Genomic DNA, 18,799 nt, shown 5'->3' on the forward strand with positions numbered 1-18,799 from the left:
TGCTCCTTCTGGGATATGCCAAGATGAACTGGCATCCCCCGGTGCTGGTGCTATCTATAAAAGGCCACAGTGAATCTGGACAAGCTCTATCTGCTTGGAGCTGCCCTGCATGGTTCCCTGAAGGTTACATTGCTGTAGGATGCTGGGAATGGATTTCATCACAGCCATCCGTTTGGACATTTCATCTGCCAGCATCTGCAGTTTTCCCAGCACATACCCCACTTATATGTAAACCTCATAAGGTGGATTTGTATGCATAGAGGCAGCTTTGCTAACTCTTTCTCATCTAACAGAGAGGCAGCATTTTATGGTCAGTCTGCATGAGTACTTTCAGGCATAGGATGTATTCTGAAAAATCTCTTACCAGCCTACGTGACTGAAACAGTTTTCTACTGTATGATGGCACACTGTGATTCTGTGTCTGACATGGCCTGTGATTCATCGTACACAGGTATGAGAAACCCCTTTGGCTGCTCTTCAAAGAGCATGTTTCCAAGTCTACGGCTAAAGCATCAGGAGCTAAGACAGTTGGAAAGAATGGATTCTTGTGGGTGAGACTATCTGTGGACATGAGCATAGAATCGCAGAATTGTAGCTGTACAGTAGAGGCTATTTGGCCCCTCATGTCTGCACTGACACTCTGAACATTTTAGTTTGTGCAGACCCCATGCCATTTCCTGGAAACCCTGCACATTGTTTCTACTTAAATAGTCATCCAATGCTGTATTGAGAGTCTCCATTGAACCTGCCTCCACCACATTTCTAGGCACCTCATTCCCTACCTTAACTACTCACTACGTGAAAAAGTTTTTTTTCTCACTTTGCACTTCCCTTTCTTTCAGAACACTTATAAACTGTGCCCTTGGATTATCAATCTGTTTATAAGTCGGAATAGTTTCTCTCTATCCATTCTGTCCAGACCTCATGTAACTTTGAAACCTTCTATCAAATCTCCCGTCAGTTTTCTCCACTGCAAGGACAGTCTGTAATCCTTCCTCTTACCAGAACTGTCTCATCCCTAAACTATTCTTGTAAATCTCTTTTGTGTTCCTTCCAATGCATTGGCATCCTTTGGCATAGACCTCAGAGCTGCACATAGTACTGTAGCTGATGTCCAACTGGTATCTCAACTAGTTCATCATAACATCTTGCATTTGTATTTTGTTTCTCCAATTGTGAAGCCTAGAAAACTGTATGTTCTATTAACAGCTCTCTCTACCTGTCTTCTCACATTTAATAATTTATTTACATATGTGCCCAGCTCTCTTTAATCCTTAGAAGAGCACCATTTATACTATCTCTTCAGGATGAATCTTACATTTTTACATTCTCTGCTACCATACCCACATCCATGCTCTACCACTCTCCAGTATTGCAGGCAACATTTTCACTCAGTCACACCTACTTACCACAACCCTGACATCACCAACCCTGCATGTCCTTTGTGCTGCTTACTTACTCGCTTCGAACACCTCCCAAGTAGCGCCAAACCCCAGTAATAGCTGGACCACCTACTTGCATCTGCTGTAATATACACCTCTGTCTTATTCCAAGAGAAAAACAGCCACACACGGACAAAAAGAGTCAAGGCTGATAGTGGGCTGCCTGACTTTTGTCTCCTCGTCCCTTATGTGGAGTGGATCCTGACTCTGCCTGTTTGAAGCAGGCTGTGGACTGGGCTATCGCAGGCTGCCTTGACTTTCTTTGCTGAGACCTTCTGACCAAAGGCCAAGCCCTTTGAATTGACTGAGGCTCGCTCACAACTATGACAAGCTTCTTGACTTTATGTCTGCACTAAACAGCAAGGCCAAACAGTAGTAGTATGAGACCAGAATCTCTGGCTGAGGGGGCAAAGTGCAAAAAAGTCAAGACAAGGCAGGCAAGGATACTGTGAACATCCAGGTCACCTCAGAGTGAGTGAGCACTATGATAGCAAGCGAAAAGCCCGGTGACGCAGCCTGCTCCAATCCTGGAGCTGGGTGTGTGTTTGGATGTAAAGTGTTCTTGCTGCAGCATTACAATGATAGTTGCTGGAGGATGTGGAGTGTCTGTGTTGATATGTGTGATTTTCCTGGAGATCCTCTCCATTTTGAGCTGGCTAAAGCAGTTTGTGGTGTGGAAGCCTGAGGTGCAGCATTGAAGTGCACAATTGTACTGTAAGTGGATCAGAGATATGCCATCAGGGTCCTTAGAGGCTACCACATTACAAATGCCAGTGACGATGGGCATGGAGTGTGTGTGGCCAGTACCTGTAGAGCGTGTCGTGAAATGTTGGTGCTCTATATTCATCATGGTAGGTGTTTGGAGCAATTTGTGAGTTTTCCCAATATCAAGCTTGTTTGACAAGTTTGGAAAATTGGGAAATTGAATATTAATGAGGGAAGTCAGTCTGTTAACAAGGCTTTAACAGCCAGTAATTCCTATGAATTAACACCTCACTGCTGCCTAGAAAGAATCTCGCCGCAGTGCTTGTGAAAAGCAGAAAAGATACAGTGAATTGCTCCCAACATTCAGATGGGCCTCAGTGCCCTTCTCTCCTGTGATTCATCATAGTCCACATCTCTCAGATCCCGATAATGCTTCCCTGCATTAAACTTTATCAGCCACTTATCTGCCCACTCCACCAATGTGTCAATGTCCTTTTGAAGTTCTACACTTTCCTTCTCACAATTTACAATTCTATCAAGTTTTGCATCACTCACAAACTTTGTTCCTTGTACACTAAAATTTAGATCATCTATATATATGAGGAATATCAAGGGTCCCAATACTGACTCCTCAGGAACTTCAATGAAACCTGAATACACCCACTAACCATTACTGTCTGTTTGCTATCACTCTGCCAATTTTGTATCCATGTTGCTCCTGTCCCTTTTATTCCACAACCTCTTACCTTCCTCACGTGTTTGTTGTGTGGCATTTTATCAAACACCTCTTGGAAGTCCATGTACACCAAATCAATAGCCTTTCCCTTATCAACACTTTCTGTTACATAGGGACAAGAGTAGGTCGTTCAGCCTATCAATTCTGCTCTCCCATTTAACGCAGTCATGGCTGATAGAACATATCAGTAACTTTTATACTATCTCATAACCATCTAAGGACTGATAACCAAACATTTACCAACCTTGACTTTAAATGAAATGAATAACTGAGTTTCCAAAAGCTTCTGGAAAAGACAGTTCCAAAGATTCATCACCATTTGAGTGAAAAAGGTTCTCCTTGCCTCAGACCTAAATGCTATCTCCTTTATTTTTAAATTGTGCTTCCAAGTTGTATACTCCCCAGCCAGCAAAAACATGTTACTTGAATTTACCCTGTCTATCTGTTTAAGAGTTCTGTAGTTTTCAATGAGATCATTTTTTATTCTTCAAAACTCGAGAGAGTAGAGGTCCAGTTCGCCCAATCTTGTTTCATAATACAGTCCTGTCTTTTCAGGAAAAAGCCTGATGAATTTTTCATAGCACTCCCTCTACATCTTTAAAAAATTCCAGCAATTTGGTTCGAAATGATTATTTCTTAAAAAATCCATTGTCACTTTTCCAAATCAATCCACATTTTCCATATGACTATTAATTCTATTCTAGAAAATTGTTTCTAGAATGTTCCCCACCATCAAAGTTAAACTTGAATGCTCTGTAAATGCTGGGCTGATCTTTACAACCTTTTTTGAATCATGAGTAACGTTTGCAATTCTCCAATCCTTCAACCCAAGTACAGGGAAGGTTTAAAGGTAGAAACAACTCAGTGTGAAGCTGGAGGAACATAGCAGGTCAGGCAGCATCAGAGGAGCAGGAAAGTTGCTGTTTCTGGTCAAGACCCTTCTTCAGAAATAGGGAGGGCAAAGAGAGCTGGGAAATAAATAGAGAGAGGAGGGGTGGGGTAGGGGATGGTGGGTGGGATGGTGATAGGTGAATGCAGGAAGGGAGTGGTGGGGATTGGTCAGTGAGGTGGGAGGGGTAGGTAGGTGGGAGAGAAGATATACAGGTTGAGTCAGGTCAAGGAGCCGGGGATGAGAGGAGGGTTGGACATGGGATGAGGCCAGGATTGGGGAGGTTTTAAAACTGGTGAATTCTATGTTTAGGCCATCGGGCTGTAGGCTCCCGAGGCAGAATATGAGGTGCTGCTCCTCCAGTTTCCAGGTGGCGTCGTTGTGACACTGGAGGAGGCCCAGGATGGACATGTCACCCAGGGAGTGGGAGGGGAAGTTAAAATGGTCGGTGACCGGAAGGTGTCGTCATTTGTCCGAACCGAGCGTAGGTGCTCTACAAAGCAGTCTCCGAGCCTCTGCTTGGTCTCACCGATGTAGAGGAGGCCACATTGGGAGCAGCAGATGCAATAGACCATATTGACAGATGTGCAGGTTTGCTTTGGGCCTTGAATGGAGGAGGATTATTGCCAGTGCCTCTGCAATTCCCGTTCTCACTTCTTCAGTATCTTTGGATGCATCTTATCCAATTCCAGTATCTTATCAACTTTAAGTACAAACATTTTTTTAAATACCTACTTCTTACCAGTTTTACATATTTCTAGCTACTGAGTTTTCCTCCTCTGTCTCCATGGCCTGGGCAACATCTCTCCCATAGGTAATGACAGATGTAAAGAATTCATTTTACACTACAGCCATGCCTCTTACTTCTAAATGTAAATTCCCTTTTTGGTCCCTAATCAACCCTATTCCTCCTCTTATCACCCTTTACTGTCAGTGTGCTAATAGAAGACTTTGGGATTTCCTTTTACATTAGCTGCCGGTCTTTTTTCATAATTCCTCTTAACTGCTTGTATTTTCCTTATCCCCTCTTTTCTCAGCCTTCTGGATTCAGCTTGGTTCTCAACTATATTCATGATGACACCTGTTATAAGCACACTTTTTCTTCTTTAACTTAATTTCTATCTCTTTTGTCATCCAGGGATTTGGTTGTCCTACCTTGCCCTTTTAAAGGAATATATCTTTCAGTGCCTAAATCATCATCTTTGAAGGTAGCTCATTGTTCAACTGCTGTTTTTCCCGCTAACCTTTGGTTCCAGTCTATCCAGCCACTCTGTGGCAGGGGTTTGGGAAACAGAGAAGCTGGACAGTAAGTATAGAGACTGGGGAAAAGCTTGAGACAGAGGCAAGTATAACTAAGAGGAAGAACAATCAGGGAGAGACTGCTGAGCTCAGCAGAACTGGAGGCTTGGACTGTATTTGCTTCAATGCACGAAGTACAACAGGTCATTCAAATGAACTTACAGCCTGGATTAATGCATGCAATTATGATTTGCTGCTATCACAGAGACATGGTTGAAATAAGGACAGGATTTGCAGCTTAACATTCCTGGATATTGACATTTTAGATGATACAGATGAAGAATCAAAAGATGTGGAGGAGTTGCATTACTGGTTAGGGAGCATATCAGCTTCATTGAGGAAGCACACCCTGGAGGGATCTTACAGTGAGGCATCATGGGTAAAGCTCAGGAATGGGAATGGTGCAATCACAATGCTGGGATTGTACCACAGGTCTCCCAGCTGCCAACGAGAGATGGAGGAAGAGATATGTAGTCAGATTCTGGAAAGATATGAAAATAACAGGGATGTGTGGTGGGTTATTTTAACTTATCCCGTATTCACTGGGACTCCCTTAGTGCTGGGGTTTGAGTGGGGAGCAATTTGTTAGGTGTGTCCAGGAAGGTTTTTGAAACAGTATGTGAATAGTTCAATGAGGGAGGGGGCCTAGTATTGGGAAATGAGCCAGGCCAGGTGGTCAAAGTTTCAGTGGGGGTTAGGGAATAGTGACCATAATTCCATAGGTTTTTGGATACTTATGGATAAGGACAAGAGTGAACCTCAGATGAAGATATTAAGTTGTGGAAAGGCCATCTATGACCGAATTAGGCATGAATTAGAGAATGTGAATTGGGAGCAACTGTGAAGGACAGGAATGACAGTATTTAGGAACTTTGAATGACAGGGGAAATTATCAGCCAAGTCAAAAAAAAAGGAAGCATACCTAAGGTCTAGGCAACTAAAATAATTGAAGTTCTTGAAAAATATAGAGGAAATAGGAAGGAGTTCAAACAGGGAGTTAGGAGGGCTAAAAGGGGCCACAAAATGTCCTTAGCCGCAGGGTTAAGGAGAATTGTAAAGCATTATACACATATATTTGGAACAAGAGCAGGCACATTAGAACATGGAACATAGAACATTACAGCGCAGTACAGGCCCTTTGGCCCTCGATGTTGCGCCGATCTGTGAAACCAATCTGAAGCCCATCAAACCTACACTATTCCATTATCATCCATATGTTTATCCAATGACCATTTAAATGCCCTTAAAGTTGGCAAGTCTACTACTGTTGCAGTCAGGGCATTCCACACCCTTACTACTCTCTGAGTAAAGAACCTACGTCTGACATCTGTCCTATATATATCACCCCTCAATTTAAAGCTATGTCTCCTCGTGCTAGCCATCACTATCCGAGGAAAAAGGCTCTCACTGTCCACCCCATCTAATCCTCTGATCATCTTGTATGTCTCTATTAAGTCACCTCTTAACCTTCTTCTCTCTAACGAAAACAGCCTCAAGTCCCTCAGCCTTTCCTCATAAGACCTTCCCTCCATACCAGGCAACGTCCTGGTAAATCTCCTCTGCACCCTTTCCAATGCCTCCACATCCTTCCTATAATGCGGCGACCAGAACTGTACGCAATACTCCAAGTGCGGCTGCACCAGAGTTTTGTACAGCTGCAACATGACCTCATGGCTCCGAAACTCAATCCCTCTACCAATAAAACCTAACACACTGTACGCCTTCTTAACAACCCTATCAACCTGGATGACAACTTTCAGGGATCTATGCACATGGACACCGAGATCTCTCTGCTCATCCACACTACCAAGAATCTTACCATTAGCCCAGTACTCTGTATTCCTGTTACTCCTTCCAAAGTGAATCACCTCACACTTTTCCACATTAAACTCCATTTGCCACCTCTCAGCCCAGCTCTGCAGCTTATCTATGTCCCTCTGTAACCTGCAACATCCTTCCGCACTATCCACAACTCCACCGACTTTAGTGTCATCTGCAAATTTACTAACCCATCCTTCTATGCCCTCATCCAGGTCACTTACAAAAATGACAAACAGCAGTGGCCCCAAAACAGATCCTTGCGATACACCACTAGTAACTGAACCCCACGATGAACATTTCCCATCAACCACCACCCTCTGTCTTCTTACAGCTAGCCAATTTCTGATCCAAACCACTAAATCACCCTCAATCCCATGCCTCCATATTTTCTGCAATAGCCTACTGTGGGGAACCTTATCAAATGCTTTACTGAAATCCATATACACCACATCAACCGCTTTAGCCTCATCCACCTGTTTGGTCACCTTCTCAAAGAACTCAATAAGGTTTGTGAGGCACGACCTACCCTTCACAAAACCGTGTTGACTATCCCTAATCAAATTATTCCTTTCTAGATGATTATAAATCCTATCTCTTATAATCCTTTCCAACACTTTACCCACAACCGAAGTAAGGCTCACTGGTCTATAATTACCAGGGTTGTCTCTACTCCCCTTCTTGAACAAGGGGACAACATTTGCTATTCTCCAGTCTTGTGGCACTATTCCTGTAGACAATGACGACATAAAGATCAAAGCCAAAGGCTCTGTAATCTCCTCCCTCGCTTCCCAGAAAATCCTAGGATAAATCCCATCCATCCCAGGGGACTTATCTATTTTCACACTTTCCAGAATTGCTAACACCTCCTCCTTATGAACCTCAATCCCTCAAACATTAGCAGTGTTTAAGGCATATCTTGATAGACACATGAATGGGAGGTGAACAGAGGGATAGAAACCACATATGGGTATAAGTAGCAGGTCCAAATCAGAATTAGGAATCAACGCAGGCTTGTTGGGCCAAAGGGCCTGTACCTGTGCCATATTGTATCGTTTTATATCTCTGTTCTTGCCTATTGAAGTCCACACTTTGCCAATTTATTTTTACTCTTGACAATGATTATTCTTACTCTTGACCAATGTCATTTTCTGCTGTCATCCTAAACCTTATGATACAATGATCACTGTTCTCTAAATGTTCCTCCCATTGTCACTTGATTCACTTGACCCACATCATTCCCAAAACCAGGTCAAGGAGTGGCTCCTTCCTGTTGAGACTACATGCATATTGCTGTAGGAAATTCTCCTGAACACAATCTAGGAATGTTTGTTCTTCACTGCTTTTTACACCACCACAATCCCAGATGATATATGGTAATTAAGATTGCCCATTATAACTATTGTATGATATTTATACCACTCTGTATTATCCTTGCAGATTCGTTCTTCTCTTCCTTCCCACTAGTTTATGATTTATATATTACAATAGGCACTGTAATTGTACCCTTGTTATTCCTTAACTGTAGCAAAATCGATTCTGACCTTGAACTCTCTGAAACATCCTCTTTTCCAGTACTGCAATGCTCTCCTTAAACAAAAAAAACCTTCATTTGTTTTTTTTTTCCTTTCCCTTTCCCTTTCTTTTTCCATCTTTTCTGAACATGTAATCAAGAATTTTGAATATTCAGATCTGCTAGTCCTAAGCAGGCTTCAGATATCACCACTTCTGTGTTCTTGAACTTTGGAAAAGCATCCTCCTGATGTGGGTTGCAATGCCGTCTTTGCATCTTCTTGAGAAGCAGCCTGATGGGATCTGTCATTGTTGCCAGATGAGACCAATGTTTCCCCAATTTGTTTGCCATCCCTAAAAAGTTATTGCAGATCGTGAACTAATTTTGGAGTGGGAACTTCCATAATGGTCTTTATTTTCTGTGGGTCTGCCATTATTCTGTAACAATTGACAATCTATCTCAAGAAGAGAATAAATTCCTTGGAGACTTCACAAATGTTGTTCAGGATGGGCCGTTGAGCTTGTCGGCATTTTAAAACTGCATGCACCTTCTAATCATACTCCTCAACCATTGCACCAAGTATCAGTATATTATCTGTGTGGTATTTAATGTCCTGTAGACCATGTAGAATATCACACTTTGTCCCAGGCCCAGAGGTTTGGGCTATCACAAATGGCAGTCTGTGGAAGCAAAACTTCCCACTTATAAATGTGATGAACAGTCTTGATGCCGTGTTCAGTGGTTCCAGCTGGAACACGCCATTTGCACTGGGTTTTGTGAAAACTCTGCTTTTGGATAATTTAGCTAAACTAGTGTCAACTATAGACAAAGGGTGGATTTCTTTCACCATAGCATTGTTGAGCTGTGTGAGGACAGTACAAATTTAGACCCATTTGGTTCGAGAACAGTAACTGTGCTCAAACACAACTCAGTGTTCATTCCTAGGGAAATGGCATGTATTCTGGTTATCTCTTCACGTTGTTTCTCAACTTGTTTCATTAACAAACATAGAATCTTTCTGGATGTGTAGATACACAATGGCTTAGCATGTGTCTTTAGAGCTAATCAGTATTCAGTGTTGAGCTTACTGAATCCACTGAGTAATTTAGGATACTCCTTCAAAGGTTTTACTGTTCAAAGTCATAGAGTCATAGAGGTCTAGCACAGAAAAAGTTCTTCAGCCCATTGAATCTGCACTAGTTAAAAACAACTATCTAACTATTCTGATCCCATTTTTTCCAGCACTTGGCCCATAGTCTGTATGCCTTGGCTTCACAAGTGTATATCTAACCAGTTCTTGAATGTTATGAGAGTTTCTGCCATGACCACCTTTACAAGCAATGGATTCTGGATTCGTGCCATCCTTTGAGTGAAAACATTTTCCTCACATTCCCTCTATAAACCTCTTGCCCCTTACTTTAAATCTGTACGCCCGGTCATTGATGCCCCAAGCAAGGAGAAAAGTTCCTCCTGCCTACCGTGTCTATGTTTATAATTTTATACATCTCAATCATGTTCCCTACCTCAGTCTCCTATACTCCAAGGCAAACAACCCCAGTCTAACCAATCTCTCTTCATAACTAAAACTAAATCTCAGGCAACATCTTGGTAAATCTTTGCTGCACCCTCCTATTGTGTGGATTCCAGAACTGTACACAATACTCTAGCTGTGGCCTAACCAACTTTTTATGTAGTTCTAGCATGACTTCCTAGCTCTTGAATTCTATGCCTCGGCTGATAAAGGCATGTATCCCATATGCCTTCTTAATCACTTTATGTCCCTGTCCTGCTACTTTCAGAGACTGGTGGATATTCACACAAAGGACCCTCTGATCATTGTTGCTTCTTTACTGTGCATCTGGATTGAATTCCATTTGCCATTAGTCAGCCCACTTGGCCACTCTGTCCATATCATCACGTAATCCAAGGCTGTGCTCCTCACTAATTACCACCCCATCACTTTTCATATCCTCTATGAACTTACTGATCAACCTTTCTACATTCAACTTTAAATCATTATATATACGTTTTATATATATATATATATATATATATATATATATATATAACATACAACAAATATAGAGGACTTCAATACCGATTCCTGCAGAACCCCACCAGACATGGGCATCCAGTCACAAAAACATCTCTTGACCATCACCTTCTGCATCCTGCCACTCAGCCAATTCTGGATCCAATTAACCAATTCTCCTTGAATCCCATGGGCTCTTACCATTGCTATCAGTCCAATTAGACAGCATCAAATCCATTGATCTCACCTGCGCACTTGTTCAAATTTTTGAAAAATTCAATCAGTTGACCTTCCCTCAACAAAACCATGCAGTCTGTTCTTGATTAATCTCTGCCTCTCCAAGTGCAGATTAATTCTGTCCCTCAGAATTGCTTCCAATAGTTCCCCCACCATGGAGGTTAGACTGATTGGCCTGTAGTTTCCTTGTTTATGCCTTGCTTCCCTCTTGAGTAACAGTATCATATTGCTTCTCCCCCCAGTCCTCTGGCACCTCTCCTGTGGCCACAAAGAAATTGAAAATTATTGCTTAATGCCCCTGCTATTTTTACCCTTGCCTCACTCACAGCCCCAAATACATTTCATCTGGCCCTGCAGATTTATGTGCTATATAGCCTGCCAGTTCACTCAGAACCTCCTGTCTATCTTTGAGTATATGACAGTCCTTCTCCCTGATTTCTATACCCATAATGCCTCTCTCACCAGAACACTGACACAGAGTATTCAATTAGAACTCTACCTATGTCCTCTAGCTCCATGCACAAATTATGACTGTAGTCTTTAATGGGTCCTACTCTTTCCATAGTTATCCTTTCTACACAGCACTACAAACCCCCACCCCCACTATTGCATAAATGCTGCCCCCTCCATACTTCATGTCAGCTCTGATGAAGAGCCATCTAGACTTGCTCTGTCTCCTGATGCTGCTTGATCCGCTGTGATTTCCAATTTTTTTTTTGTTTTCAGTATCCTATTACCCTTAATCTAGTCGTAAAATAACTTAGATTTTTCTTTTATTTTACCTCCCTGGATTCTTTCATGCCCCCTTTTTTTACTCTCCTAATTTCCTTTTTAAGTTTCCAGTTGCACCTTCTATACTCCTCTAGGGCTTCTGCTGTTTTGAGACCTTGTACTTGACCTTTAGAAGAATATTGAGGGTAAGACACACATTCCTTCTCAGGAGTTGAAAGTTTTGGTTGTGAAATGTCTGTAGTTCTCTACTATCTGACATGCTTTATGTTGTGTGTTGCTTATAGCATACTTTAATCTTAAATACTATACTTCAAGTACCTTTAATTGCACAGCAGTTGGCTGTAGATGGTGTTTCTCCAACCATGGTATGTTATCTAATAACATAGTGACACCCCCTTCCCATGTATCAAGTTTAAAATTAGTATGCCCATTGATATAAATATCCTCTTGCCAAAATCTAGGTCTGGATCACCAATTTCCCAAGGAATACTTTTTGGCTTTTCTTCTATTATAGCCTGTTCTACCTCATGAACATGTAAGTAGCTATTTGACTTCTTGCTGCTCTGTGGCTGTGTCCTACCTCAGCACGTTTTCTGAAAGTGACTTATTATTTTACAGATAAAAGAATTTTTTAATAGTTTGACACTTAGTATGTGAGGTGTTTTTACATAACAGTGGTGACAATAATAGTTTATATCTGGTGACTGACCTACTCGCTGTACTGGTTTCTCACATTTCTCAGTTCAGGGATTTTGTACCTTAAAGGTGGAATGGATTCTGCTGATATCCTTTGAAAAAGTTGATCTTCTCCTCTTAGGTCGTAGCTGTAGAGCTTCTGGGCTTCTGCTTCTCACCAACTGAATGGGCCTGTCTAGCTGACTGCAATAACTCTGATTAAGACTCATTAGCAATTCAAGCAACAATTCGGTCTCTTGTGAATTCTGACTTTAAATCACTGTAGTCACATTTCCCCAGTAATCTGAAGAGGTTATTGATGAACTTGTGCATGAATTCCCCTGAATGCTGAACTCTTGTATTCAATCTTGTTCTTTCAAGAATTTTATTTGTTTTGAGGTTAAATAATTATCAAAGATTTGCAGAACTTTATCAAAAGTGTCTGTTATGTCTTTTATACTTTAATGAGCTATACCTCTATCAACTATATTGCTAATTTAAAAGTGTACTTACTTCATCAGCTTCTGAATTGGTATCAGGGTTGGAAGTAATTCTGTATCTTAGTTGTTTTCTCCACGGTGTAGAGCTCTGGGTTTTAACTATCCCATCTTCCTGGCAATGTTATTTCTGCTGCCCAAGTCTTCAAAATGTGATTATTTATTTTCCTTGCTTCAAAGGCTTTTAATTCTGCAGTATAAGGATGCAGCTACTGTGTACAGCAGCATTTGGAGCTTCCTGTTTTTCAGAAGTCAAAATGGGGGGTTCCCACCTTCTGTGAATAAAATGGAGCACTCCTGCATTTTGTGAGTAAAGTGGAGGGTTCCCATTTTTTTTTCTGAGACTTCTTTGGATGAATCTCACCAATCACAGTCTTAATAAATAACTCTCAGTTTCAATCGTTACTTTTCCACCCACCTAACCAGCCCATTGATGTTTTCTTACAGACGCTAACTTTCCTCTTTACTATCAACCATGTGGTCAATTTTTGAGTTGTCTATAATTTTACGATCATGTCCCTTCTATTATCATCAGTAAAAACTGTAAATGCAGGGGACCTAGTGCTGAGCCATATGGACATTTTCCCCCCCGTCCCAGTCACAAAAACACACATCAAATATTTGAACTTTTTTTCTGGTCACTGAGTCAACTTTTTATCCAGCTCGCTACATGCCTCTGGATCCCATGGGCTTGTTTCTAACCAGTCTGCCATGTGGACCTAGTCAAAAGTCTTGATAAAGTCCACATAGACTACATCAACTGTGCTGCTGTCTTCTTTGTTCCCTCCTCAAAAATTTAAATCTTGCCCATCAGACATAATTGTCCCTCAGCAAATCCATGCTGACTGTCCTGGACTACTCCATGCTTTCAAAGTGGCTATCTTGTCCCTCAGAACTCTGTGATTGAGGTTGCAATGTTAGCAATTTTTTAATCATCCAGTACCATGCCCAGGTTCAAGATGATTGGAAAATTGTCTTCAGAACATTTGCTATTTCCTCCTTGGTTTCTTTTGACAGACTGGGATTTGTTTCATTTGGCCCTGGTGATATGTCAACAAAGAATTCATGAAGAACTATATCCATAACTTAGCCTCTACACATAGGTTACCTTTTTGGTATTTTAGGGGCCCTACTCTTCCTTAGGTATCCTCTTACTCTTACTTGAAAAAACAGCATTGAATTTTCTTTGACTCTACTCACCAACAATCTTTGCTTTCCTAATTTCCTTGTTGATTTCAACCCTGCACTTTCTGTACTCAGCTCAGCATTCTGCAGTATGTATTGTCTGATATAAAATTTCTTTTCTTGTCTTCTCTTACCCTGTACGCTTCTTGACATCCAGAGCGCTACAGGTGTGGCTGCCTGCCCTTTTGTATGTGGGTAAAACTTTATTCTGAACCCCTTGAATATCACCTTTGAATACCTTTCTCTGTTCTAAAACTGATTTATCTTAAAAGTTGCTCGTTTCAGTTCGCTTCTGCTGAATCACTCCACAGCTTTATTAAAATTGGTTAATTGGCCTTAACCCAATTTAGAACATTATCTCCTCCTCCATCTTTGCCCTTTTCCATAATTACGTTAAACTAACTGAAATATAACTGATCACTTCCAACAGAACGCTGCCCACTACCACTCCTTCAACCTTTCCAGCATAATTTCTTAAAACTAAATCCACAACCACACCCTCTCATTGGGTTTGATACATACTGGCCAAAGATTTTCCCCTGATTGCTCTTCAAGAGTTCTTTTCCCTGATTTTTCCACACAAAATAACTTCCCAAAATATATTGGGCTAGATAAATTCCCCAACAATTACTGTCCTATTGTTTTTGTACTTTTCAGAGATCTATCTACACATTTGCTCTCTATATCTAATTGTTTGGGGGTCTCTAATACACTCTCAGAATTGTGACTGACCCTTATTTATTCCTTAACTCATATAACCTAATTTGTTGATTCTTTAAACATATCACCCTTCTCACAGTTGTGAGAAGTTTCTTCAACCAGGGTTGCCACTCACACTCCTTTTTATCCCCCTCTCTATCATGCCTGTAGGCAGAAACATTGGGCTGCCGTACCTGTCTCTCTTTAAGCCATTTTTCTGTGAAGTTTTGATATCAACTTATAAGGTTTCTATCCGTGAATTCACCCTATTGCTTTATTTTCTATACTACTTGCATTGAAACATATATCCTTGAGGACCATCAAACTCTTCTTAAAAAATATTTTCTAACTTTATAATCTCTGCTCATTGCTCAGAATCAGAGTTCTGAAGAAGTCAAATTGAATTTGAAACATTAAATCTGTTTTTCTCTCCACAGATACTGCTGAGTTTCTCCAGCATTTTCTGTTTTTATTTTATATTAGTACTGTCTTGCCACACCATTTAGTGCAAACACAAAGCCAAGAAGTTTGTCATGGTTGTCAGCAGGTCTAGTCAAGTCAAGGGGGATAGCTTCACTCAGAGGTTCACTGATCAAACACAGCCTCAGACACTAGTCCTGATCAGAACGGACAGAGTCAGAATCTTCTCCTCATAAGGTGTGAGGAGCCAAATGATTGGTAGTCCACTACCAGTCTGGACTCTTTCTGACCTACTCTAGGCTGTTTTTTTCATAGAATGAGAGAGAGGCAGGTTTTATGGGAGATGAATGTGTGGCACTGCTATTCTTGTTGGTGCAGGTGAGGAGGTGTATCAAACAAGTGAGTCAGCAGTGCAGAGTGCACGAGGGTCAGTGGTGTCGAGGATTGGGGTGGGTAAGAACCCATGGGGAAGATGTTGCAGGCAGTAGTGAGAGTGGTAGATCATGAGCCTTGGTGGGAGTTGGGGGCAGAGAGTGAATGCAAGGTATCAGGGCAAAAATGGTGGAACATACCCTAGCAGAGTGGAGAAGGGCATTGACCTTTTGACCTTCTTCTTCCAGATCTGTGCATTCTCTAGACAGCTGAGACTGAGAATTTAACCCAGGTAACAATCTTGGACCAGGCTGGCATGGTCTCCATGATCCTTGGGGTGGAGGAAGTCCCACATCAGCACCACCCATCCAGCAGGACCTTTGTCTGCAAAGCAGGGCACCAAATTTCTTCTCTGTCATTTTTTTTATTCATTCACAGGATAAGGGCATTGTTGGCTAGGTCAGCATTCATTGCCCAACCCTAACTGTCCAGAGGGCAGTTAAGAGTTGACCACATTGCTGTGGGTCTAGAGTCACATGTAGGCCAGACCAGGTAAGGATGGCAATTTGCTTCCCTAAAGGGCAATAGTGAACCAAACGGGTTCTTTCCTAAAAATCGTCATTGGATTCATGGTCATCGTTAGACAACTATTATTGAATCAAAATTTCACCATCTGACGTGATTAAAACTCCGATCCCCCCGAACATTATCTGGGCCTCTGGATTAATGATCCAGTGATAATACCACTGGGCCATCACCACCCCAAAGGGTAAGTGTGAGGAACCATGCTGGGAAGCTCCAGATTGACAGTGCTTACTGGGGTGCTTAATGAGCTTTCCAAGATGGTGTGGTTTTAAAAAGGGATGCTGGTGAATTCCAAAATATCCACTAAGTAGTGAGTTGTACCAGGAAGGCCATGGGGTAAGATGAGGTAGAATTCAGATATGAAAGGTGCCGTAGGGGTAGTGTAGGAAATTAAAGTGGCGGGTTTGGTATGTTAAGGCAAGAGGACTTGCTCAGCCTCAAGGCAAAAATTCCCTTCAACGTGTTGGCACCACATGGACTTATCTGAAAAATGTAGGATTCAGCCCCATATTTCCTTAGAGATAGTAGGAACTGCAGATGCTGGAGAATCCGAGACAACCATTTCTGATGAAGGGTCTAGGCCCGAAATGTCAGCCTTTCTGCTCCTATGATGCTGCTTGGCCTGCTGTGTTCATCCAGCTCTGCACCTTGTCCCATATTTCCTTATGTGACTTAGTGACATGTTTTTCTTTTTACTTTGCATTTGTGAAGCATCTTTGAACTTTGCTTTAGTGGCTGTATATAAATAAACACAAGTTGTTGTCACTAACTGGTATTAGTTACTTGTTTTTTTGTAAAATTTGGAGTTCAAAGCTAGATATTTACCAATCAACCTATTCAGAAACGTTATTATGTTTCTCCAGCGTAAGTGGGACTCGAACCTAGGCCTTCTAGCTTAAAGGTAGGGACACTACCACAAGTGTGCTTTCCCAATTACTATAAGCATCCTGCCTCATGTCGTACCTCAACAGTGCTATTACACTCAATTAGAATTCCATGTTTAGTCCAGTTGGGGTTTAGTTAGCTCAGTGATGTATGGTGATACTAACAGCTTGGTTTAATTCCTGCACTGGCTGAGGTTACCGTGAAGGACTCTCCTTCTCAACATCTCCCCTTACCTGAGGCATGGTGACCCTCAGGTTAAACCACCACCAGTCACCCCTCTCTGTAATGAGAGAATGGGACTATGTCAACTTTACCTTTATTACACTCAACTTTCAATGGTGATTAAAAACAGGGGCTAGTAAACAGTGAAGTTGGTGACTGAATTGTTATTATTTGTAGTAGTTTGATTTTTAACAGGAGCACAAGCAATGATCATGCTGTTTCAGTTTCACCTGTGCTGGTATTGTTTCCCTTCTATCACACAGGCCAAACTTAGAAAATGAGAATCTTCACAGAACTTTAGCAACTATTGATATTTGTTTTCAGGTTGCCAAACTATCCCAGAGTCAGAGCTAGAACAGAGGATGACAGATTCTGCTACAGATGAAACATCCCCCTGACCATATGCATATAATGCAGAAGTCGCCAAAGTCTGGTAGGTGCTGTGTGTAACATATGCAAGCATTATATTTTGTTAATGATCATGGTGTTGGATATTTTTTTCCTTGTTTTAATTTTACTCAGAAACTTGCCAGTGGGAGGCATATTCTGGAACCCACCAGTCTCAGCTGGGAATACTGGACAGTTCTGGACTGTGAACATCTCCCCTGTGATTGACAGATGATGTGAAAATTGGAGGGAGCAAACTGTAGATGTGGCATATGAAATTGGTCAATGTTAGCATTCTAAATCAGGCATGTAGCAAATCAATGGATTGCAATGGAAAAGAAGATTGCAGTGCAAGAAAAGCTGCATGTTCTCTGAATCCAAGCCTGCTATTTGGATAACTTTTCATCCCTGTTACATTCTTGTGCTACATGGAGTAAGGTTTCAAATGCTGGGCAATAGAAATACCTTCTCTGCAGCACATATCTCGGGAACCAGAGCCTCCAATGGATACAGTAATTAGGAAAGCTAATAGAATGGGTGAGGCAGTAGCATTACCATTATTGGTAATGTCAGTGGCCTCGTAATCCCAAACTCCAGGCTAATGTTCTGGGAACATGAGTTTGAATCACGTCATGGCAGATGGTGAAATTTGAATTTAATAAAAAGCTGGACTCAAATGAAAGCCTAATGACAACCACATGATTGTTTTAAAAACCCAGTCCCTTAGGGAAGGAAATGTGCTATTCTTGCCAGGTCTGGAAGACCCAAAACAATGTGGTTAGCTCTTAACTGTCCCTGAGCAATTAGGGATGGGCACTAAATGCTTGCCCAGCCAGTGACGCCCACATCCTGTGAACAAATTTTTTTTAAAGTTAGCAATTATTACAAGGGAATATAAAAGTTAAAAGTAGACAGGTATGCTCCAGCTATACAGGGTCAAAAATCACAATACACCAGGTTATAGTCCAACAGGTTTATTTGAAAATGCAAGCATTCAGAGTTCAACTCCTTCCTCCAGTGTAGTGTGAGGGAGAGGTTATAAGACACAGAATGTATAAGCAGAAAGGTAACAACCCCAAAACTGGCTGCCTCTTGTTGACTCCTTAATCAGTTAGGAAGGAGACTACTGATTGAAATGCAAAATCCAGATTCCTTTCAAGACATTGTCAGAGATAATTAAAGGTTTTATCAATGTATACAAGAGGTGACATCTCAAGTCCAGCAATGCATTTTAGGTGTGGGGTCTTGCTTCGAATCTGTCTGTGTTTTAAACCAGAGTCAGGTTTTTTTTTGAACAAAACAGAATGTATCCGTAACTACATAAACATCTTGGATGAAATAATTCGTGTGTGTGTGTCTGTGCGTGTGACTATGAGCATGATTGATTCTGCTAATTGTGAGTGAGGATGAATGTGAGTGCACTTGTCTATTATTTTGTGTCTGTATCAATTTGTGTAAATGCATGTGTG

The 18,799-nt window shown here is 41.5% G+C and overlaps 1 protein-coding gene across 1 annotated transcript in view; it reads left to right on the plus strand.

Annotated features, from left to right (window-relative positions):
* Positions 1-18,799, plus strand: part of bbs9 (Bardet-Biedl syndrome 9) — a 492,952-nt gene that overhangs the window by 322,459 nt on the left and 151,694 nt on the right. Inside the window, exon 18 of the mRNA XM_048595604.1 lies at positions 17,268-17,376. Coding sequence (XP_048451561.1) covers positions 17,268-17,341 — 74 coding nt within the window. The 3' untranslated portion in view covers positions 17,342-17,376. The remainder of the gene's footprint in view (positions 1-17,267; positions 17,377-18,799) is intronic.

This window comes from Rhincodon typus, chromosome 4, assembly GCF_021869965.1.
Source record: "Rhincodon typus isolate 14 chromosome 4, sRhiTyp1.1, whole genome shotgun sequence".
NCBI classification, from domain to species: domain Eukaryota; kingdom Metazoa; phylum Chordata; class Chondrichthyes; order Orectolobiformes; family Rhincodontidae; genus Rhincodon; species Rhincodon typus.